Source organism: Phyllobates terribilis, unplaced genomic scaffold (assembly GCF_046119375.1).
Source record: "Phyllobates terribilis strain yellow unplaced genomic scaffold, ASM4611937v1 Scaffold_13__5_contigs__length_258822181, whole genome shotgun sequence".
In the NCBI taxonomy this organism is placed as follows: Eukaryota; Metazoa; Chordata; class Amphibia; order Anura; family Dendrobatidae; genus Phyllobates; species Phyllobates terribilis.
In genome coordinates, this window is record NW_027362773.1 from 122962992 (window position 1) to 122988261 (window position 25270).

The following is a 25270-nucleotide window of genomic DNA, read 5'->3' on the forward strand; positions in this document are numbered from 1 at the left end:
TACGGGATCCCACCCTGACTCAGGCGCGGGAAAGGGTGTTAGAGATAAATGGCGTAGCTCAACAGCCCGGTGCAGATACTGTATTTCAACGCATGGCAATCAACGGTGAGTTACTCTACAGGACAGATAAGATCAGGGACGAGGTAGTAGAACAGTTAGTGGCACCTCAGTCGTACCGTCGAGAGATTCTGGAGATGGCACACTCACACCTGCTGCGTAGACACTTAGGGGTGAAAAAGACGCTAGACCATATCTTACAGCGGTTCTTTTGGCCTGGGGTTTACGCGGAAGTCAAAAGGTATTGCGAATCCTGCCCCGAATGTCAGTTGACCTCACCCACTGCAAGCTTCCGTAGCCCATTGGTACCTCTGCCAGTGATAGAGGTGCCTTTTGAACGGATTGCAATGGATTTGGTTGGACCCATTGTAAAATCCGCCCGTGGACACCAACATATACTGGTAGTCATCGACTATGCCACTCGGTACCCGGAAGCTATACCACTACGCCACACCTCGGCAAAACTGATTGCACGGGAGCTGTTTGCCATGTTCTGTCGCCTTGGACTCCCCAAGGAGATCCTGACAGATCAGGGGACCCCCTTTATGTCCAAAGTGACAAGGGAACTATGCAAATTGCTAAAAATTAAACAATTACGCACCTCGGTGTACCACCCTCAAACCGACGGGCTAGTAGAACGGTTCAATAAAACCCTCAAGTCCATGTTAAAAAAGGTGGTTTCTAAGGATGGAAGGGATTGGGACATGTTGTTACCCTATTTGATGTTCGCCGTCCGTGAGGTACCCCAGACTTCCACAGGGTTCTCTCCCTTTGAGTTACTGTACGGCAGACACCCTAGGGGTCTGTTGGACGTAGCCAAAGAGACATGGGAACAAAAGCCAACTCCGCATAGGAGTATAATTGAACACGTGGCTAGTATGCAGGACCGGATCGCGGCGGTCATGCCCATCGTGAAAGAGCATCTGTTAGATGCCCAGGCTGCTCAGAGGCGCACATATAATAAAAGAGCCAGAGTCAGAACTTTTAACAAGGGTGATCGGGTGTTAGTACTGGTACCCACAGCCGAGAGTAAGTTCATGGCCAAGTGGCAAGGACCATATGAGATTCGAGAAAAAGTGGGGGAGGTAAATTACCAGGTGTATCAGCCCGGAAGGAGGAAACCTGAGCAGCTTTACCATGTAAACCTGTTAAAACCTTGGAAAGATCGAGAGTGTTTAGTTACAGACGGCACCCCGCGCATATCACCAGAGAGTTCTCTACCTTTAGCCAGGGAAGCATTCGAGGGGGAGGTCAGGATAAATGGTGCCCTCACTAAACAGCAGCGACGGTAGGCTCGCTCGCTGGTGCAGCACAATAACGACGTGTTCTCAGAGCTACCGGGTAGGACTACAGTTATCCAACATGACATTGTTACCGAACCTGGCGTAAGGGTACGAATAAGACCGTACCGGGTACCGGAGGCAAGCCATCACGGCTGAGGTAAAACAAATGCTTCAGCTAGGCGTCATAGAGGAATCACGGAGTGAGTGGGCTAGCCCCATCGTATTGATTCCAAAACCAGACTGCTCATTACACTTCTGTAACGATTTCTGGAAATTGAATGAAGTGTCAAAGTTTGACCTTTATCCAATGCCCAGGGTGGACGAACTGATTGAGAGACTGGGGCAGGCCCAGTACTTTACCACGCTCGATCTCACCAAGGGTTACTGGCAGGTACCCCTCACAGATTCGGCGAAGGAAAAGACCGCCTTCGTAACTCCAGAGGGTCTATACCACTATGTGGTCTTACCTTTTGGGTTAAATGGGGCCCCGGCTACATTCCAGAGGTTGATGGACATAGTGCTTAAGCCCCATCAGGAGTACGCGTCCGCCTATTTAGATGACATTATCATCTTTAGCACTGACTGGCATACGCACTTATCCCAGGTACAAGCGGTTCTGGATTCTCTCAGAGCTGCGGGGTTAACGGCAAATCCAAAAATAATGTGCGATAGGGCTAGAGGAAGCCCTATATGTGATAGGCCGAGGAGCTATTAAGCCCCAAATCAATAAAGTTGAGGCCATAAAAAACTGGCCTAAACCGTCAAGTACAAAGCAGGTGAGGGCGTTCCTTGGCATCCTTGGGTATTACCGCCTGTTTATACCTAATTTTGCTGGGCGAACGGCAGCCCTGACTGATCTCTTGAAAGGGAAAAAATCGGTAATGTTTCAGTGGAACCCTAAGGCTGAGGAAGCTTTTCAGTCCATGAAGTTGGCCCTGTGTGGACAGCCGGTCCTCATCAGCCCCAACTTCGAGGAAACCTTCATTGTACAGACAGATGCCTCGGAGGTAGGCCTAGGGGCGGCGGTATTGTCACAAAAAGTGAACGGTGAAGAGCACCCGGTCACCTACTTGAGTAGAAAACTTGTCCCGGCAGAGGAAAACTATAGCGTGGTAGAGAAGGAGTGTTTGGCTATTAAGTGGGCCTTGGAATCGCTACGCTATTATTTACTCGGGCGTCAGTTCCGCTTGGTGACGGACCACTCACCCTTGGTATGGATGAGAAATGCCAAGGAGAGGAATGCGCGAGTCACCAGGTGGTTCCTGTCACTGCAAAATTTCAGTTTCTCGGTAGAACATCGCCCTGGGAAGTCGCAGGGAAACGCGGATGCCCTGTCCCGGGCACCCTGTATGGTGGCAAATGTTCAACCCCACAAGTTTGAACAGAGGGGGGGGGGGTATGTGAGGCAGTGACCGGAATCGTATACGAGGGACGTTATATATCCCCCAGAATGTGTACCGAGACCTATTAAATCCATTGGAGTGCATTGCAGTCACAGACACAGCTGCGGCTGCAATGCAGGAATGAAGGTGAGCAATCACCTGGTCAGACTACCTGGCTAAGGCAGATTAAGTAAAACCCGGCAGGGCCTTCATTTCTTGGAGGAGGTCACAGGAGGCAGTGGGGCGGCCTCCTCCCTCCAACCCGGGTTTTCCAGTGGCTCTTGCCACAGGTCCTTTAAAACTCCTTCACTAAGGTTTAGTGTTGTTCTATGTTGCAACCTGCTAGGAGCACAGCAGGAAAACTCAGCAGGACTGAGTGTGGCTGAACCACCGCCTAGGAAAGCTCTGCACCTGTCAGGCTCTGAGAGGCCCGGCGTGGCCGTTGTCCCCGGCAACCGTTGTTTATGGACTCATGTTAACCCGGCTGCGAGCCGGAGGACTTTCTGTTTAACCGTGAGTTGCTGAATAAAAGCTGTTTATGTTGGACTTGCTTGGGTCACTGCCTCAGTTACTGCACGGTGTGAACACTGCCGCCTTACAATATATATTTATATATATATATATATATATATATATATATATGTATGTTTGTGTATATATATATATATATATATATATATATATGTGTATATCTATATATATATATATATATATATATATATATATATAATCGCCTTATCCCGTCTGTCTGTCTGTCCAGCAAATCCCGCGTCGCTCATTGGTCCGGCAGCGGCCAATTAGCGCCGGGGGATTTCTAAAAAAAGATGGCGGCCGTTAGCGGCTCATCTGCGGGACGGAGCTGAGCGTCGATGCAGCCGGGAGATGAGCGCCGCGAGGCGCTCATCTCCCGGCCGGCAACAGCAGAAGGAACCTGACCGCCGGACCCATCTGCGGGACGGAGATGAAGCCGGGAGATGAGCGGTGCGAGGCGCTCATCTCCCGGCCGGTATCAGCGGAGGGACCGCCGGCGCCGCTGAACTCCATGCGGAAGGGAGGACCGGGGAGCGGCGCTGCGGGTCGGGATACTTCTGCTGCGAGCGCCCGCGATGTCCCGAGTTCTCGCAGCGTAAGTACCCGCACAGGCAGCGCCGCTCCCCGGTCCTCACCAAGACGATTCGATGATTGGTCGCGGTCTTCGGACCCGACCAATCACTGATCTTAGCGAAAAACGTAAACACCGCTGTGCTGATTGGTCGCCGACGCTGCCCGCGACCAATCACCGATTTGGGCGCCAAATTTAAATATCGGCCGCGACCAATCACCACAGCGGTGTTTAAATGTGGAGCCAAGATCGGTGATTGGTCGCGGCCGATATTTCAATTTGGCGCCCAAATCGGTGATTGGTCGCGGCCGATATTTAAATTTGGCGCCCAAATCGGTGATTGGTCGCGGTCAGCGTCCGCGACCAATCAGCACAATAGTGTTTAACTTTGGCTCCAAGATCAGTCATTGGTCGCGGGCCAAGACGGCGACCAATCACCGATTTGCGCGGCAATTTTAAATAGCGTCCGCGACCAATTGGATGTCAGCGCCGCTGCCTGTGCGGATACTTCCGCTGCAAGAACCCGGGACATGAGCGGGCGCTTGCAGCAGAAGTATCCGGACTCGCAGCGCCGCTCCCCGGTCCTCCCTTCACACCCTAGCCGCTGATGTCCCCACTGTATCCGCATGGTGTTACAAAGGTCCGGAAATTTGTGTTAAAAATTGCTGATTGGTCGCCGGCGCTGCCCGCGACCAATCACCTATTTGGGTGCCAATATAAATATCGGCCGCGACCAATCAGCACAGCGGTGTTTAAATGTGGAGCCAAGATCGGTGATTGGTCGCGGCCGATATTTAAATTTGGCGCCCAAATCGGTGATTGGTCGCGGGCAGTGCCATCGACCAATCAGCGATTTTTAACACAAATGTCCGGACCTTTGTAACACCATGCGGATACTGTGGGGACATCAGCAGCTAGGGTGTGAAGGGAGGACCGGGGAGCGGCGCTGCGGGTCGGGATACTTCTGCTGCGAGCGCCCGCTCATGTCCCGGGTTCTCGCAGCGGAAGTATCCGCACAGGCAGCGCCGCTGACATCCATTCGGCTAGGGTGTGAAGAGAGGACGGGGGAGCGGCGCTGACATCCAATTGGTCGCGGCCGCTATTTAAATCTGCCGCACAAATCGGTGATTGGTCACGGTCTTGGCCCACGACCAATCACGGATCTTGCCGCAAAAGTTAAACACTACGGTGCTGATTGGTCGCGGACGCTGCCCGCGACCAATCACCGATTTGGGCGTCACATTCAAATATCGGCCGCGACCAATCACCGATCTTGGCTCCACATTTAAACACCGATGTGCGGATTGGTCGCGTACGCTATTTAAATGTGGCGCCAAAATCGGTGATTTGTCGCGCCCAGCGTCGGCGACCAATCAACACAGCGATGTTTAAATGTGGAGCCAAGATCGGTGATTGGTCGCGGCCGATATTTAAATTTGGCGCCCAAATCTGTGATTGGTCGCGGGCAGCGTCCGCGACCAATCAGCCCAGTACTGTTTAGCTTTGGCCGCAAGATCAGTGATTGGTCGCGGGCCAAGTCGGCGACCAATCACCGATTTGTGCGGCACATTTAAATAGCGGCCGCGACCAATTGGATGTCAGCGCCGCTCCCCTTTCCTCCCTTCACGCCCTAGCCGCATGGATGTCAGCGCCGCTGCCTGTGCGGATACTTCCGCTCCGAGAACCCGGGACATGAGCGGGCGCTCGGAGCAGAAGTATCCCGACCCGCAATTTAAACCTCACTCTGCTGATTGGTCGCAACCACCGGCCGCGACCAATCTGCGTTTTTTGTGCCAAAATTAAACAACGCTCTGCTGATTGGTCACGGTCGCCGGCCGCGACCCATCAGCATTATTGGTGCCAAATTTAAATCCTGCTCTGCTGATTTGTTCGCGGCTGGCGGACGCGACCATCAGCAGTATTGGCGCCAAATGTAAACCTCACTCTGCTGATTGGTCGCAACCACCGGCCGCGACCAGTCAGCAGTATTGGCGCCAAATTTAAACACCGCTCTGCTGATTGGTCGCGACTAATCAGCGATTTTGGTGCCAAATTTAAACACGCTCTCCAGTCCTCACTAACATGGTTCGCTGATTGGTCGCGGGCGGCGGCCGCGACCAATCATCGATATTGCCGCCAAATTTAAACACCGCTTTGCTGATTGGTCGCGTTCGGCAACCGCGACCAATCAGCGATTTTGGCCCCAAATTTAAACACAGCTCTGCTGATTGCGCCCGGTCGGCCGCATACCTATTCTAGAATACCCGATGCGTTAGAATCGGGCCACCATCTAGTATATATATATATATATATATATATATATATATATATATATATATATACATATGTATGTATGTGTATATATATATATATATATATGTGTGTATATACAGTCATATGAAAAAGTTTGGGCACCCCTATTAATCTTAAGCTTAATGTTTTATAAAAATTGGTGTTTTTGCAACAGCTATTTCAGTTTGATATATGTAATAACTGTTGGACACAGTAATGTTTCTGCCTTGAAATGAGGTTTATTGTACTAACAGAAAATGTGCAGTCTGCATTCAAACAAAATTTGACAGGTGCATAAGTATGGGCACCTCACCAGAAAAGTGACATTAATATTTAGTAGATCCTCCTTTTGCAAAAATAACAGCCTCTAGTCGCTTCCTGTAGCTTTTAATGAGTTCCTGGATCCTGGATGAAGGTATTTTTGACCATTCCTCTTTACAAAACAATTCCAGTTCAGTTAAGTTTGATGGTCGCCGAGCATGGACAGCCCTCTTCAAATGATCCCACAGATGTTCAATGATATTCAGGTCAGGGGACTGGGATGGCCATTCCATAACATTGTAATTGTTCCTCTGCATGAATGCCTGAGTAGATTTGGAGCGGTGTTTTGGATCATTGTCTTGCTGAAAGATCCATCCCCTGCGTAACTTCAACTTTGTCACTGATTCTTTCACACTATTGTCAAGAATCTGCTGATACTGAGTGGAATCCATGCGTCCCTCAACTTTAACAAGATTCCCGGTGCCGGCATTGACCACACAGCCCCAAAGCATGATGGAACCTCCACCAAATTTTACTGTGGGTAGCAAGTGTTTTTCTTGGAATGCTGTGTTTTTTTGCCACCATGCATAACGCCTTTTTGTATGACCAAATAACTCAATCTTGGTTTCATCAGTCCACAGGACCTTCTTCCAAAAAGAAATTGGCTTCTCCAAATGTGCTTTTGCATACCTCAGCCGACTCTGTTTGTGGCGTGCTTGCAGAAACGGCTTCTTTCGCATCACTCTCCCATACAGCTTCTCCTTGTGCAAAGTGCGTTGTATAGTTGACCGATGCACAGTGACACCATCTGCAGCAAGTTGATGCTACAGCTCTCTGGAGGTGGTCTGAGGATTGTCCTTGACTGATCTCACCATTTTTCTTCTCTGCCTTTCTGATGTTTTTCTTGGCCTGCCACTTCTGGCCTTAACAAGAACTGTCCCTGTGTTCTTCCATTTCCTTACTATGTTCCTCACAGTGGAAACTGACAGGTTAAATCTCTGAGACAGCTTTTTGTATCCTTCCCCTGAACAACTATGTTGAATAATATTTGTTTTCAGATCATTTGACAGTTGTTTTGAGGAGCCCATGATGCCACTCTTCAGAGGAGATTCAAACAGGAGAACAACTTTGCAAGTGGCCACTTTAAATAGCTTTTCTCATGATTGCATACACCTGGCTATGAAGTTCAAAGCTCAATGAGGTTACAAAACCAAAAAAAGTGCTTTAGTAAGTCAGTAAAAAGTAGGAAGGAGTATTTAAAACAAGAAAATGATAAGGGTGCCCATACTTATGCACCTGTCAAATTTTGTTTAAATGCAGATTGCACATTTTCTGTTAGTACAATAAACCTCATTTCAAGGCATAAACATTACTGTGTCCAACAGTTATTACATATATCAAACTGAAATAGCTGTTGCAAAAACACCAATTTTTATAAAACATTAAGCTTAAGATTAATAGGGGTGCCCAAACTTTTTCATATGACTGTATATATATATATGTATGTGTATATATATGTATGTGTGTGTGTGTATGTATATATATATATATATATATATATATATATATATATATATATATATATATATATAATTACGCTTACATATACACACCCACACATTATATGTATACACACAGTGTACATTACTGAGCTATATATGTAAACAAGAAATGGAGAGAAAGGGTTGATCCAGTGGATCAAGGATAAGAGGTAATTGGTATCCAGAAATGCAGTTTATTTGTCGACCCGTTTCGAAACTCAAAACTTCTTCATCAGGACAAACCACAATGTGACAAACAGTGGCATACTTCCATAGGGCACTGAGGGAGGAGGGGGTAGTGCCTGTTGACTGACATCTGCCCACTTCTCTCAGCATCCGTTATATATGTACTTCTGAAGTTGGGATGATTTGTAAGCCATGGACCTACATGTTGAGTCTACTCCATGCCCAGCAGGTGCCAGCTGTTTTACACAGCAGACACCCAACAGTAATTGCCGCAATTAGAGATACTTTTGATTGCAGTAGTTTAAATCACTTAGACCATGTTCACACGTTCTGTATTTTACACCAATATTTATAAGCCAAAATCAGGAGTGGAACAATCAGAGGAAAAGTATAATAGAAACATGTCACCACTTCTGTATTTATCACCCATTCCTAGTTTTTGCTTACAAATACTGATGCCAAATACTGACCGTGTGAACGTGGCCTTAGATGCTATGGTGATGAGTAAGTATTAAATCCAAGTGGTTAGAGAGGGCGAATTCCTTTGTCAACCCCATCGAGCCTCTTTGATAGGATCGTAGGTACCCCATGGGTTGTTTTATGGCAGCTTTAGTCCTCCAAATAATATGGCCCATAATATGTCTGTGCCTGCCCCAAAGTAACAAAAATAATCATTATATTTACTATTAAATGGACATTTGGCATTATGATTATGTGCACACACTTGCAGCATTTTTATTGTTAGCAGATCAAATTGAAAAACGTAAACCTGTTTTCACACCATGCTCTAGAGATCTCCTGTACGTCTTGCTTTACTGAAAAGCAGAATCCGATCACAGCACAAAGAAGGAAATATTCTTAAAGAGGATCTGGCGGCTCTGCAGACATTCATGTTTTAGTACATCTTTGTATTCCTCATAAAATATTTCTTGTAATGCTGTTTAGTGCCAATATTCTGTTATTCCTCCTGGATATGTATTAAAAATAAAATCACAAGTGTGTGGTATCATTTCTTTTTGTCACTAAGGCGTGCCAACGCACAAACTGACAGGGCAAGGTCATTGCTGATAGTGTGAAACTGTGTAGGGACAAACCTCACAACATGTTGGATCACAGCCTACATAAGGGGTATAAAACATTCAGCCCTTGAAGCAATTTCTTGCGGCCTGCAGCCAGGGGCAGGCTTGGCCGGAGGCAAGGGGGTTTACCCAAGGGCTGGTCTCCCTACAGCTATTCAGGGCTGTCTGATCACCTACTGCTTTATTGACCGGACTTGCACTGTGTCTCTAAATGTGTTGGCATGCTGTCCAAGCTGCATCTGCTGTTCTGTACATGGCCGTGTCTGCTGAATGACGCCATGCAGCACAACTAGGGCTGCCTGCACCCTCCTGAGATTATTTGCTAGTAGATCCGGACGGGAGAAAAGCGATAAGCACTGTGTGTCTGTCTATGTGTCCATCAAACTGTATATTGAGGTTTTGTAGCTATAATTGTGTACATGTGGGGCTATGCCACTGTATATAGGGGGCTGTCATACTGCTTATAGCGAGCGGTCTGTGGAGCCATCATGCAGTGTATAGGGGGCTGTGTACTGCATATAGGGTGTGTGGGAAAATCATACTGTGTATAGGAGGGTTGTTGGGGCCATCATACTGTCTATAGGAGGGGCGTGGGGCATCATTCTGTGTATAGAACTTGTGTGGGGCCATCATACTGTGTATAGGAGTGGTGTGGGGGCCATCATACTGTGTATAGGAGTGGTGTGGGGGCCATCATACTGTGTATAGGAGTGGTGTGGGGGCATCATACTGTGTACAGAAGAGGTGTGGGGGCATCATACTGTGTATAGGAGGGGTGTGGGGGCATCATACTGGTATAGGAGGGGTGTGGGGCCATCATACTGTGTATAGGAGTGGTGTGGGGGCCATCATACTGTGTATAGGAATGGTGTGGGGCATCATACTGTGTATAGGAGGGGTGTGGGGGCATCATACTGGTATAGGAGGGGTGTGGGGGCATTATACTGTGTATAGGAGGCAGTGCTGTGGAGTCAGTCGGTGTCCATTTTGGTGGAATCGGAGTCGGTATAAAATGGACCAACTCCTAAAATATATAATAAATTGGGTACAGTAGTTCAATGCATTTTACGGGGAAATTTTTTTTCACAAGAATTTGGGAAAGTTATGAAATGTCCTATTCCTGATCTAAGGGTCTAGACTTTTACCTGAGATGAATCTGTGCTGCAGTAAATTTATCACTTAATCATGACCCATGTATGAGGAAGTCAGAGTCGTGGAGTCGGAGTTGGAGTCGGTGTCATGGAAATTGAGTAGTTGGAGTCAGAGGTTTGGCTTACCGACTCCACAGCCCTGATAGGAGGGGTGTGGGGGCACCATACTGTGTATAGGAGGGGTGTAGGGGCATCATACTGTGTATAGAAGGGGTGTGAAGCCATCATACTGTCTATAGGAGGGGTTTGGGGCCATCATATTGTCTACAGGAGAGGTGTGGGGTCATCATACTGTCTATAGGAGGAGTTTGGGGCCATCATACTGTATATAGGTGGGCTGTGGGGACAGCATACTGTATATAGGTGGGCTGTGGGGACAGCATACTGTACAGTCATGGCCAAAAGTTTTTCCGAATGACACCAAAATTATATTTTCACATGATCTGCTGGCCTCTGGTTTTTATTAGTGTTTGTCTTATGTTTATATCACATACAGAAATATAATTGCAATCATATTATGAGTACCAATAGGTTATATTGACAGAATGAGTTAATGCAGCAAGTCAATATTTGCAGTGTTGCCCCTTCTTCTTCAAGACCTCTGTAATTCTCCCTGGCATGCTCTCAATCAACTTTTGAACCAAATCCTGACTGATAGCAGTCCATTCTTGCATAATCAATGCTTGCATTTTGCCAGAATTTGTTGGTTTTTGTTTGTCCACCCGTCTCTTGATGATTGACCACAAGTTCTCAATGGGATTAAGATCTGGGGAGTTTCCAGGCCATGGACCCAAAATCTCTATGTTTTGTTCCATGAGCCATTTAGTTATCACCTTTGCTTTATGGTAAGGTGCTCCATCATGCTGGAAAAGGCATTGTTGGGCGCCAAACTGCTCTTGGATGGTTGGGAGAAGTTGCTCTTGGAGGACATTCTGGTACTATTCTTTATTCATGGCTGTGTTTTTAGGCAAGACCGTGAGTGAGCCGATTCCCTTTGCTGAGAAGCAACCCCACACATGAATGGTTTCAGGATGCTTTACAGTTGGCATGAGACAAGACTGGTGGTAGCGCTCACCTCTTCTTCTCCGAATAAGCTGTTTTCCAGATGTCCCAAACAATCGAAAAGGGGATTCATCAGAGAAAATGACTTTGTCCCAGTCCTCAGCAGTCCACTCCCTGTACCTTTTGCAGAATATCAGTCGGTCCCTGATGTTTTTTCTGGAGAGAAGTGGCTTCTTTGCTGCCCTCCTTGAAACCAGCCCTTGCTCAAAGAGTCTCCGCCTCACAGTGCGTGCAGAAGCACTCACACCAGCCTGCTGCCATTCCTGAGCAAGCTCGGCACTGCTGGTAGTCCGATCCCGCAGCTGAAACAGTTTTAAGATACGGTCCTGGCGCTTGCTGGTCTTTCTTGGGCGCCCTGGAGCCTTTTTGACAACAATGGATGCTCTCTCCTTGAAGTTCTTGATGATGTGATAGATTGTTGACTGAGGTGCAATCTTTGTAGCTGCGATACTCTTCCCTGTTAGGCCATTTTTGTGCAGTGCAATGATGGCTGCACGTGTTTCTTTAGAGATAACCATGGTTAACTGAAGAGAAACAATGATACCAAGAACCAGCCTCCTTTTAAAGTGTCCAGTGATGTCATTCTTACTTAATCATGACTGATTGATCGCCAGCCCTGTCCTCATCAACACCCACACCTGTGTTAATGGATCAATCACCAAAACGATGTTAGCTGCTCCTTTTAAGGCAGGACTGCAATGACGTTGAAATGTGTTTTGGGGGTTAAAGTTAATTTTCTGGGCAAATATTGACTTTGCAAGTACAGTAATTGCTGTTAAGCTGATCACTCTTTGACATTCAGGAGTATATGCAAATTGCCATTACAAAAAATGAAGCAGTAAACTTTGGAAAAATTACTATTTGTCTCATTCTCAATACTTTTGGCCATGACTGTATATAGGTGGGCTGTATGGACAGCATACTGCAAATAGAGCAATTTTACTTGTATGACACCCCGATATAGAAGCTACACAGAGCGAACTTTGGCTGCTAGACTTCGGTTACAGCCTAAGTCACCGTGTAGCTGCAGCCTAAATTTATTAATACTGCGTGCACCCTAACGAGATTTTTCTAAGGGTTCCAAAACCCCATTTTAGTTTGGTCTGCATTATCTTGTGGTGACTGATATGTTGACAATCTGAGTTACTCTTGGGTTATGTTCCAGTTGGTGCGAAAATGCTTTGCAAAAGGTAAAATATTTAAGTGAAATCTGCAGTACTGTGTAATCCTGAGCTTTTATGAGCAGCATGTTAATAAAAAAAATAAAATTTACAGCGTCGGTACAGTTATTACAGTGTATATTCCATCCAGAAAATCTGTATACAAAAACTGCTGCTAAGACCCATGTGCACGTAGTGTTATTGTGCACAGCAGTGCTCGTCTGTTGGCCGTAGTTTGATACATGTCTACTTCTGTTTGTAGGGTCTCTGTCGCGCTTTAATCAGTCTTCCCAAGACTGTGATGTCCTCACCACTGAGGATTGTTCAGGCAGTGACGATGAGGATGACGCCAAAGATCCAGACATGGTTGGCATGCCGCCAGAATTGAGCACTTACTGGAAAGAAGCTGTGAAGAAACCCAGTGATTTCAATGCTTGGAATAAGCTTATTGCTTGTGCCGAGAAAGAGGTAAGACGAAGTTTTAAACACACCCTCACTACCCATTTATTTACAGGGTTGTCCGGTCTTGTGATAAAAGTTAGCAGTAACTCAATGTGATTGCAGACCTGAATCCTGACAGTATCTTGTCAGGATTTCCTTGTATTACCAATGGTCACGACTGCAAGTACACGATTTGCATACATACGGTCACATGCCAACTAGACCTGCTCGTCCTCTCTGTATTCACTTGTATTGAGAGAAACCAGACACGTCTATTCGGAGTGTACCCACAAGTTTGGAAATCGCATACTTGCAGTCACATGACAGCCTGCTGGTAAACGCCGTACTAAGGAGTCCTGACAGTGTGCACACCACACTCTGTCAGGAATTAGAAGCCTGCAGTCACATAGAGTAACTGCAGGCGTTCATCACAAGACCAGACAGCCCATTTAAAGCTCATCTTTAACTTCAGGTGAGTTTTAAAAAAAATAAGTTGTCATGTGTGTACTTAACCCCTTCACGACCTTGGAATTTTTCGCTTTTGCGTGTTCATTTTTTGCTCCCCTTCTTCCAAGACCCATAACTTTTTTATTTTTCCGTCAGCATGACGGAGCTTGTTTTTTGCGGGACAAGTTGTACTTTTGAACGACACCATTAGGTTTTACCATATCATGTACTGGAAAACAGAAAAAAAAATTCCAAGTACAGTGAAATTGCGAAAAAAGTGCAATTCCACAATTTTTTTTTTTTTTTTAATATGTTCACTAAATGCTAAAACTGACCTGCCATTATGATCCTCCAGGTCATTAGGAGTTTGTTGATGCCAAACATGTATAGGTTATTTTTTTTTATTTAAGTGATGAAAAACATCAAAAATTTGTATAAAATAAAAGAAAAGTCCACATTTTCCGAAACCCGAAGCGTCTTCATTTTTCGGGATCTGGGGCTGGGTGAGGGATTATTTTTTTGCACACCAAGCTGACCTTTTTAGTGATACCATTTTGGGGTAGATACGATGTTTTGATCGCCTCTTATTGCATTTTATCACAATGTTGCGGCGAGGAAAAAAAACATAATTTTGGCGTTTTGATTTTTTTTCTCATTATGCCGTTTACCAATTGGTTTAATTTAGTTTATACATTGGTAGATCGGTTGATTGTGAACTCAGCGATACCAAATATGTGTACTATTTATTTTATTTTGAATGGTGCAAAAGGGGGGTGGTTTGAACTTTTATATTTTTTTAATATTTATAAAAACATTTTTTTTCTAATTTTTACTTGCTTCAATAGTCTCCTTAGGAGACTTGAAGCTGTGATCGCCTAATCACTTAGCCATGCTATGTGTAGCAAAAATCATCATCTTCTATGAACGCCGGCCACGGCCAGATCAGCTGTGACAATCATGGGGATAAAATCAGCTGTCATGTGCCGGGAAAGATGCGGGCTCAGCGCCAGAGCCTGCATCAAATGCCCGGGACACGACCTATGACTTATTTATACACCATAGGTCGGGAAGGTGTTTAGGAATAACACCATTACTGACCATTATTTGTGCAGACCAGTTGTTGTAGTGTTCCATACACAGAGACATGAGTGATTCTGACGCTGCTGATAAAACAGTGATTTTATCAAAACTACAGCAAGCAGCCGAGTAAGTGATACATCGCTGGAATCAGAGTCTCTGTCCCTACATCAGGCTGCTCTCAGATTAGTTGGCAAAAGCCTGGTGACAGATTCCCCTTAAGAGATGATCTTGCTGTTATTTTTCACTTTGTGTTTCTTTAGTGTTCATTTTCATACAACATTATTATTTCTCAGTTGTTTTTTTTTTGCATGGCTTTACATAGCTTTTTGTCATTAACTTCCTCAGAAAAACTTGGCAGCTTGCAAGAAAGCCTATGACGCCTTCCTTACGTGTTTCCCACTTTCTCATATGTTTTGGAAGAAGTATACAGACATGGTGCAGCATCTTGGCAGCGCAGAAGAGGCTGAAAAGGTACGTGTTTCACCACCCCAGAAGCCGTTCCTATATTACTCTCATGGGCTCGGGTAGTTAAACTCCTTACAATGACATAGATCGTTTGGAAAGTCCTCTGTAAATTTAGTAATTTCACAAAATTTCAAGTTCTTCCATTTCCTTCAGAAGAGGCAGTATTTTTCGAGGGGTCGAGATCTGCAAGCTGTTTCACATTGATTTGATGACGGCGTGCAGTTGACATAGATTTAGGGCTGTGCATGTTCAACAATAATAATGATGTGCCAAACCGATTTTCCCCGTATCAGTAACCCTGCCACAAGTAAGTAAGATGGATCCATGTGGAATACTCTCATTTCTAACCATGCCGTCTGCATGGTTCAGAAATTGTAGTTTTCACATAGATTGAAGGTTTGATTACATATTAAGGTTTTTTCTGGAAGCGAAAATGACATAACAAATAAAGGGCCAACGAAACAGTGGAAGATGAAGGGTCATTCTCCTGAAGTTGCCACTTATCGGAGAAGCTGAACAGAGACCTGAAATTGAAGATTCTGGGACTTCTGGAGGATGGCTTGTGCCATTTACATTAGCAGGGCAACTGTGAATGGCTGCACAGCTGGGGACGTGACATCACCGGTGCAGCTGATCAATGAAGACCGGAGCTTGAGAGGCGGCGCTGGATATCCAGAGGCTAGGTAGGTAGCTCATTTTTATTTGTTTGTTCACTTTTTCGACTCCTTGGATCTTTGGAGCAATAATCTTTTTTTTTTTTTTTTTTTTTTTTTTTTAAGGGGGGGAAAGACCCCTTTAAGCATTTGCATGTCACATTCTCAGGTGCAGTCAGCACTGCTTCAACTTTAAAGGGAACCTGTCTGCTGATTCGTGTCACCCAAACCACGGGCAGCATGTATCGGAGATTGGCTCCTTACCGACTTGTATGTTTTACTCTGAAATTGCAGCATTTCGGAGAAAAATATAGTTAAAAGCTCATCTAGGGACAGACTCTTCTCCCTTTAAGTGGGTGGTAGGAAGTCAGTGGCCTCACTTTTCAATCTTCAGCTCATACAGGATTGCAATGAAAGGCAATGCCTCTAGGTATAGGACATGACATAGGATCAACCATTCAGAAAAGCAGATGGCCACAGCTTGCTTTAAAGCTATGTTCACACGTTGCGTTTTTGCTGCTTTTTTATGCAAATTTATGCAAAATAAAAGCTCAGTTTTACAGTACCACCAAAAATTAGGAGACATCTCATGCACACACGTTGTTTTTTTTCCTGACTGAATTGAAAAACTGCTGCGTTTTTGAAAGCTGCACCATATCACTTCTTTCAGTGTTTTTGGAGCGTTTTTTCACCCATAGAAGCAAGTGAAAAAACACAGCAAAAATGCAGGTATCAGGTTTTGCTGCGTTATTTAGTGAAAAAAGCACGTACAGCAGTATGTGAAACCCATTTATTTTTGTTATTTTCCCCAAGTTTAAACCATTATGTCTTGGTATTCATGGCAGTTAGGATTAGTACAGTTTAATTAAATTTGGGATGTGTAAAGTAAACATTGGCTGATCAAGGTGTGAAATTGACCAAGGGCTGACTAAAGTGTGAAAGTAAACAGCATGCTACAAACTCAATGCACTGTCAATGTCTTAGGTAAACTATTCCCGACCAATTCATCCCCCGCAGTTACATTTTTAGTTGTGTATTTTTTCATGAACTCATACAAACTTTTTGTTCAGAAAAGTCACTATTTTTTCAGACTAAAGAAATCTTTTTTCACTAAATAATTTCATCAAATTGCCCTTCTTCGAAAAATGGTTTTATGGTTTCACATACAGTGGGTACGGAAAGTATTCAGACCCCTTTAAATTTTTCACTCTTTGTTTCATTGCAGCCATTTGGTAAATTCTAAAAAGTTCATTTTTTCTCATTAAAGTACACTCTGCACCCCATCTTGACTGAAAAAAACAGAAATGTAGAAATTTTTGCAAATTTATTAAACAAGAAAAACTGAAATATCACATGGTCATAAGTATTCAGACCCTTTGCTCAGTACTGAGTAGAAGCCTCCTTTTGAGCTAGTACAGTCATGAGTCGTCTTGGGAATGATGCAACAAGTTTTTCACACCTGGGTTTGGGGATCCTCTGCCATTCTTCCTTGCAGATCCTCTCTAGTTCCATCAGGTTGGATGGTGAAGGTTGGTGGACAGCCATTTTCAGGTCTCTCCAGAGATGCTCAATTGGGTTTAGGTCAGGGCTCTGGATGGGCCAGTCAATAATGGTCACAGAGTTGTTCTGAAGCCACTCCTTTGTTATTTTAGCTGTGTGCTTGGGGTCATTGTCTTGTTGGAAGGTGAACCTTCGGCCAAGTCTGATGTCCAGAGCACTCTGGAAGAGGTTTTCACCCAGGATATCTCTGTACTTGGCCGCATTCATGTTTCCTTCAATTGCAACCAGTTGTCCTGTCCCTGCAGCTGAAAAACACCCCCATAGCATGATGCTGCCACCACCATGTTTCACTGTTGGGATTGTATTGAGCAGGTGATGAGCAGTGCCTGGTTTTCTCCACACATACCGCTTAGAATTAGCACCAAAAAGTTCTATCTTCATTTCATCAGACCAGAGAATCTTATTTCTCATAGTCTGGGAGTCCTTCATGTGTTTTTGAGCAAACTCTATGCGGGCTTTCATATGTCTTGCACTGAGGAGAGGCTTCCGTCGGGCCACTCTGCCATAAAGGCCCGACTAGTGGAGGGCTGCAGTGATAGTTGACTTTGTGGAACTTTCTCCCATCTGCCTACTGCATCTCTGGAGCTCAGCCACTGTGATCTTGGGGTTCTTCTTTACCTCTTTGACCAAGGCTCTTCTCCCACGATTGCTCCATTTGCCTGGATGGCCAGGTCTAGGAAGACATCTGGTGGTCCCAAACTTCTTCCATTTAAGGATTATGGAGGCCACTGTGCTTTTAGGAACCTTGAGTAATGCAGAAATTCTTTTGTAACCTTGGCCAGATCTGTGCCTTGCCACAATTCTGTCTCTGAGCTCCTTGGGCAGTTCCTTTGAGCTCATGATTCTCATTTGTTCTGACATGCACTGTGAGCTGTGAGGTCTTATATAGACCGGTGTGTGCCTTTCCAAATCAAGTCCTGTCAGTTTAATTAAACACAGCTGGACTCCAATGAAGGAGTAGAACCATCTCAAGGAGGATCACAAGGAAATGGACAGCATGTGACTTAAATATGAGTGTCTGAGCAAAGGGTCTGAATACTTATGACCATGTGATATTTCAGTTTTTCTTTTTTAATACATTTGCAAAAATTTCTACATTTCTGTTTTTTTCAGTCAAGATAGGGTGCAGAGTGTACATTAATGAGAAAAAAATGAACTTTTTAGAATTTACCAAATGGCTGCAATGAAACAAAGAGTGAAAAAATTAAAGGGGTCTGAATACTCTCTTTACCCACTGTAGACTTGCATTGGTGAGCTGTGTTCATGCTTCTGTGGTAGAAGCAGAGCTGAACTTTGGGATCCTGAAAAACGCAGCAAAACCTACTTTTTGTAAGCGGCTTCTTTACTGCCAAGAGAAAAGGTTTTGCCTGCAGAAATAAACGCTGAAAAAACATATTGTGTGAACATAGCCTCAAAAGTCAGAGCTTTATATGTACAAAAATGCTAATATTACAAAGTGACTAGTAATTACCAGCTCAAACAAGCATGGAGGTCAGACTTGAGAAGCTTAAATATGTAAAAAAAGGAGAGAACAGGGCACAATGGGTGACTCAGTAATGCAATTTGTAGAGGGGTGTGGGAATGGCTACTAACCAAATGGGGTTGTACACCTCTGCACAACCCCAGTGTAAAGCTCCACAGGCTCTGCTCTGTTGGTGGCTGTCATCTGCTTTCAGCGGCGTTCACAGATCCTGATCTCACTTTGGTGGGTCACGTGATCAGGTTAGTTGCGCATACCGCCGAGATGGACGCCCAGCTTCACCAACACTCCCGTCAGTGTTCCGGAGGGGTTAGGGCAGCTCAGCTTGGAAACCAGGGTAGTAACTCTTAGTTAACTTCATCCCACAGGTGGTTGAACAAGTAAATAAAGGCAGCTCTACCGCGCCCCAGCTGGGGGAGAAAGACAATCAGGTATGTGAATAGCAGTATCAGAGCGCCAATAACAGGGCAAAAATTAATTAAAATGACTCCTTTATTAATACACACAACGCGTTTCGGTGGACAAGGCCACCTTCATCAGGTGTGACAAGCAGCAAACAAATGATCCTTATATACATTTAACCAGGTATACAATTACTTCAGAGGGGCGGGGCTAAATACAGAGTGATATCTCTATATTAACCCTTTGAGTTCATTTATGCCCAATAGAGTAAACAGGATTTTTATAAATTCGTACCTAATGAAACATATGGGGTTCTCATAAAAAGGATTCGCAGTATAAGAACTTGCGAAAAAAAAATAAAAAATTAAATTTTAATTTACATTTTTTTTTTTTTTTTTTTTTTTTATTCGTTATTTTATTTTCCTAATTGTAAAGATAGAAACAGTAAGGGAGCTTTTGGTTCCTCTCCTACCCCTTTTCCCCTACCTATATCTGGTGATTGTAATTTTTATATTCACACATTGTTCTATGTTGTATATCATTTTTTATAATATAAAATATAGGGTGTTAGATAACAATATATCCTATTACGTATTATGATTATAGGATTCGCAAGTTCTTATACTGCGAATCCTTTTTATGAGAACCCTATATGTTTCATTAGGTACTAATTTATAAAAATCCTGTTTACTCTATTGGGCATAAATGAACTCAAAGGGTTAATATAGAGATATCACTCTGTATTTAGGCCCACCCCTCTGAAGTAATTGTATACCTGGTTAAATGTATATAAGGATCATTTGTTTGCTGCTTGTCACACCTGATGAAGGTGGCCTTGTCCACCGAAACGCGTTGTGTGTATTAATAAATGAGTCATTTTAATTAATTTTTGCCCTGTTAATGGCGCTCTGATACCGCTATTCACATACCTGATAGACTTGAGAAGCTTACCCTTTAAAGACCCTCATTAAAGTTGGCAGAATGTGCCGATATCACCCTAAAATCTCTTATGTATGGGGTAGATGATGTCAGAGAGGATAGGGCTAAAGCAGTTTGAATTTAAGCACCCGATCCTTTTTCCTGGACATAAGCTTCCACCAGAGCGGTCTTGCTGCTGCCTTCAATTCTCTCCCCATTAAAAACATATGAACGTTAGGTTGAACCGAATGTTATGGCCAGTTTAAGAGGTAATTAGGGTGAAATGAGGTGAAAGTATGTGAGTTGGACAATAGTCCAGCCATCTTTTATATAAAATAGGGCAAGTCATGAGCTAGCCACTTACCAGTATTAATCTAAACATAGATCAGAGATGCATTAGGGCACATGAAGTGTGAAAGAGTTTATTTAATGAAAAATTGGGTTGTTAGGAATATTGGAAAAGTTAAATTAGGAAATATAATAGGCTTTCACCAAAAAGATGTGATTTGGGGCACACTGTGGAGGTTGGGAATTCATTTGATTTTTTGGGGTAGCGCATTCCGGACAACTGGTGCAGCATAAGAAAAATCCTGGAGAAGGAAGTTCAGATTAATGTTAAATTGATAGAACTTTGAACACATGTTGTGCGATAGACAAAGGCAACATATGACATATTAATAATAATCTGTTTATGGATGTGATAACCAGTAAGTATGTTAAACATATTTAATATGTGAGAGAATAGACTCAACAGGCTGCATCCACAGCAAGAGTTTCTCCTCAGTATCGCTACTGCCGATCTCACAGTCGGAAGAAGAAGCCGAGACATTGAAAGAAGACTTTGAGTAAAAGAAAATCAGCATTTCCTACACTTCAATCACCTTTACCTGTTAAACAAGTCACTTCTGTTAAAGTCTGAAGAGCTGACACCCGGACAACAGATCCCAAATATTCTGCTTCCTGGGAATAAAAGTCAGTAGGCTAAAATAGAATCAAAATGTTCCTTTATCTTCCTTTCTCTCAATAACTTTGTAGAGACAGCAATTGGGCAAATAGTGATACAACATTTGCTGTAAAATCACTTTCCTAATGTAAAACCTTTCCTTTGAGCTGCACCAAGAATATTGACACTTGGAAGATATCAGTGATCAGAACAAGGTTATGTGTAAGAGAAAAATGCTGAGATACTTTGTATTATAATAATCACATACATTAAGACTTTGTAGAGCAGGGATGTCAAACTCAAACACACAGAGGGACAAAATGAAAAACTTGGAGAAAGTCGCAGGCCAACCAGTATACAGTATAATGGGCCCCACATAGTCCTCCATTCAGAATCAAAGTCCTCCATAAAGAATAATGGGCCCCCACATAGTATTCCATACAGAATAATGGGCCCCACATAGTCCTCCATACAGAATAATGGGCCCCACATAGTCCTCCATACAGAATAATGGGCCCCACATAGTCCTCCATACAGAATAATGGGCCCCACATGGTCCTCCATACAGAATAATGGGCCCCACATAGTCCACCATACAGAATAATGGGGCCCACATAGTCCACCATACAGAATAATGGGCCCCACCTAGTCCTCCATACAGAATAATGGGCCCCACATAGTCCTCCGTACAGAATAATGGGCCCCACCTAGTCCTCCGTACAGTATAATGGGCCCCACAGAGTCCTCCATACAGAATAATGGACCACACATAGTCCTCCATACAGAATAATGGGCCCCACATAGTCCTCCATACAGAATAATGGGCCCCACATAGTCCTCCGTACAGAATAAAGGGCCCCACATAGTCCTCCGTACAGAATAATGGGCCCCACATAGTCCTCCGTACAGAATAATGGGCCCACATAGTCCTCCATACAGAATAATGAGCCCACATAGTCCTCCATACAGAATAATGGGCCCCACATAGTCCTCCGTACAGTATAATGGGCCCCACATAGTCCTCCGTACAGTATAATGGGCCCCACATAGTCCTCCATACAGTATAATGGGCCCCACATAGTCCTCCATATAGTATAATGGCCCCACATAAGGGTGGTGGTTCTGGTGAAGTGGGCCAAATAAAACCAGCCTGCTTGCCAGAGTTTGACATGTATATTGTAGAGCTACTGTCTTGTTGTGATTCCTTATTGTCACTCACTTTTCAGAATGCTTAAGAAATAAATAAAAAAAAGATAATGTAATTCAAAGACTAAATTAGTTTCACAACTACATTCTCGTCTCCTTCACCCGGAGACTGGTCATATTATTTGCGCTGACTTTTATATAGAATATTCTCTTTATTTCTGATTTACTTTTCTTTCTTCCTCGTTTTGTGTCCCAACGCAGTATTAAAGGGGTTTTCCACTGCTATGATATTGATTGCCTATCTTTATGATAAGTCATCAGTATCAGATCGAGGGGCTCCGATCAGCTGTTACCAGTCCCGTCAATGGGTGGGTGAAAACTGTGCTTATTAGCCATGCAGATCTGAGCAGAATATTACACAGAAATGTGTTAAAAATACATTGAAATGGTATCAATGTATTTTCCTACTTTTTTTGATCATACATATGTGAATGACTAAAAAAAACACCATGTATGAAAAGAATATAGAAACTGTATATTACAAAATTTGGGAATTTTGATGCTGTACTGTTCTGACAGCCAGAGGAATTTTTGGGGGTTTTTGTTTTCACCATCCTATATTAATATCTATAGCAGCCATAACGTCCCCCTGTACAATATTTTGTTATGTAAGGTTTTATTTTTACGAGGCTGGCTGTAGTTTTTTAGTCATTTTCCTGTACCCTTGTAAGCGTTTATTTTACATTAACTTTTGTTTTCAGTTAAATGAAAATAGAAAAAAAAATGCATTTTTTTATTCATGTCGTTTAGTACTGATCACTATTATGTTTTCACTATATTGTATTTGCTCAGAAAATTCTCTCATGGCGAATAGGCCTAATGGGCCCGTAGCCCCACCGATCTCATATTGATGACCTATACTAAAGGCTCGTTCAGACGGCTGTATGACTGGTCCGAGTGCGATCCGGCCAGAGATGTGAAGTCGGTATAAAATGGACCGACTCCTAAAATATATAATAAATTGGGTTCATTAGTACAATGCTTTATGTGCTGTAAATGTTTTCATAAGAATTTGGGAAAGTTATGAAATGTCCTGTAAATGTCTGTTCTGTTCCTGATCTAAGGATCTGGGCTTTTAGTTGAGATGAATCTGTGCTGCACTTTATGTACACGCTCAGTAGTGAGGCAGGGCTGTGGAGTTGGAGTTGTAGTCGGAGTTCTGGAGTCAGGGAAATTGAAGAATCGGAGGTTTGCCTTACTGACTCCACAGCCCTGGATGCAACAAAACATCAGATTGCACTTGGACCAATGTTCTTCTATTTGGCCGATGTTTTTCCTTGGACAGAGACAGTCCAGGGAGAAAATCACAGGATGCTTGAGTTTGATCTGACATTTAGATTGCGGTCGAACATGCAATCCAAATCCAAGTCAATGAGTTTATGGAAAACATCGAACTGGACTCGGATGACATCCACTTTCTGCACACTGACACAATGGCGAAGATGGAGAATTTTTTATTTCTCCATCTTCTCCTTATCCTGAAGAATCAGATCACACTATGCTGACACTGATCAGAGTGTGAGTTGCATAATCGGCCCAATTCTCTCGACTGAGAAATTACTGACGTGTGACCCTAGCCTAAAAAGAGTTCAGCAATCTCAAAGTAGTGGAAAACTCCTGTCAAGTGTAATCTTAGCCTTGACCTGCAAAACGGGCTCTTCAAACTTTTACTACTGGAGCCTCACCACCAAGGGTCACACGCACAACCAAAACGAAGATTACTGCTCAATGGTCATTTTGTCTCATAACCTAAAGATAAGGAGAAAATGAGTCAATTATGTTTCTAAACCAAAATTAAAGAAGTTGTGCAATTTATAATCACCGCTGTGTAAACTACCTCCTCCGCTGTGCCTCACCCAACAACTAGACTTGAGAAGCGCTGTTCTTAACCATGTGTATCCCATCTCGGGCCCCAGAGGTGGCAACTACAGAGTGAAGGGGGCAATTCTTTCCTCAAGTCCATAAACAGGCAGCGGCACTTCTGCACACCGAAAGACACCTAGCGGACACAAGGGTCACCACCTGAATTTGTTGAGGACACCGCCGTCTTTCCCATCTCCAAATGTTATAAGCTGTGTTTATACATATAGGGTCCGATTCATCATTTGCATTTATTTTGTTTTGTCACTTTTTTTTTTTTTATTTTGTTGAAGTTTTTTGGCCCAAATTCTTTAAAATAACGCCGCTTTCAGCTCACGAGTGTTATGCAAAATGAAAAAATGCTCTTTATTTTTCTCTTTTATTTTTACCCTTTTCGTGCTTTTTTTAGAGCAAAAAAAAAATGCACGTTCCACTAACATTTCACTCAAAAAGCCAAGCATGTATAAAATCACTCCAGGAGGAGAAACAGTGCCAAAAAAATGTACGATTTTTTTTTTTTTTTTTTTTAAAAAAGACCAAATTGATGAGTCTGCCGAAAACATTTGGAAACCCCAAACCTCGCCCAGAAGACTTCTAAAAGGCCCAAATTTAAAGTCGAATTTGTTGCAAATCAAAAAGTACAGGTGCTAATGTAATAATGAATCGGGCCCGTAGTGTATACTTGTATGTATGTTTGCTTTTATAAATGTTTCTTTACAGTGGATTGTTTATATGGATGTATTTGCAATATATACTATTTGCTGATTGTTAGAAGATCAGTTTGCAAGGATTTATGTTTTGCACTGTTTTTAAGTAAAAGAATAATGGAGAAAAAACGCAGCGTGAGTGACTGGGTGAGCAAGCTGGATGTCTGTGTGCTCATACTCATGTGATGGGCGGCTTTTGAATGAGTATTGAAAAAGTGTTGTAAGTTTCCATCTTTTTCTATCCTTAATATCTTATCTGGCATGTCCCTGACAAATGGACAATCAACTGATCTGCTCTAACCTTATTTCTTTTTTTATTTTTGCAATGTAGTCTTAAGTAAAAATGCTGAATTATCCCAAAATTGGCCATTGATGTAGCGCTAGAGTATGGACTAGTAGTCTAGCATAATCATTGCCTATTTTTCCTGCACAGCTCACTACTAGACACCTCTTTGGTTGCTTGTGTGGTATGTATCGGGTAGGCAGAGGGGGGGAATCGGATCTGAATGTTGGGATTATTACTACTTGTTCATATAGTGCATGGGGTGACTC

At 43.5% G+C, this 25270-nt stretch overlaps 1 protein-coding gene across 2 annotated transcripts in view; it reads left to right on the plus strand.

Annotated features, from left to right (window-relative positions):
* LOC141173997 (pre-mRNA-processing factor 39-like) overlaps nucleotides 1-25270 on the plus strand; it is a 69173-nt gene that overhangs the window by 20022 nt on the left and 23881 nt on the right. Inside the window, exons 2-3 of one of the 2 annotated variants that reach the window (XM_073658578.1) lie at nucleotides 12819-13024; nucleotides 14870-14995. In XM_073658578.1, coding sequence (XP_073514679.1) covers nucleotides 12819-13024; nucleotides 14870-14995 — 332 coding nt within the window. Of the gene's footprint in view, nucleotides 1-12818; nucleotides 13025-14869; nucleotides 14996-25270 lie in introns of those variants that run through there. The other variant, XM_073658579.1, reaches the window with a different exon arrangement.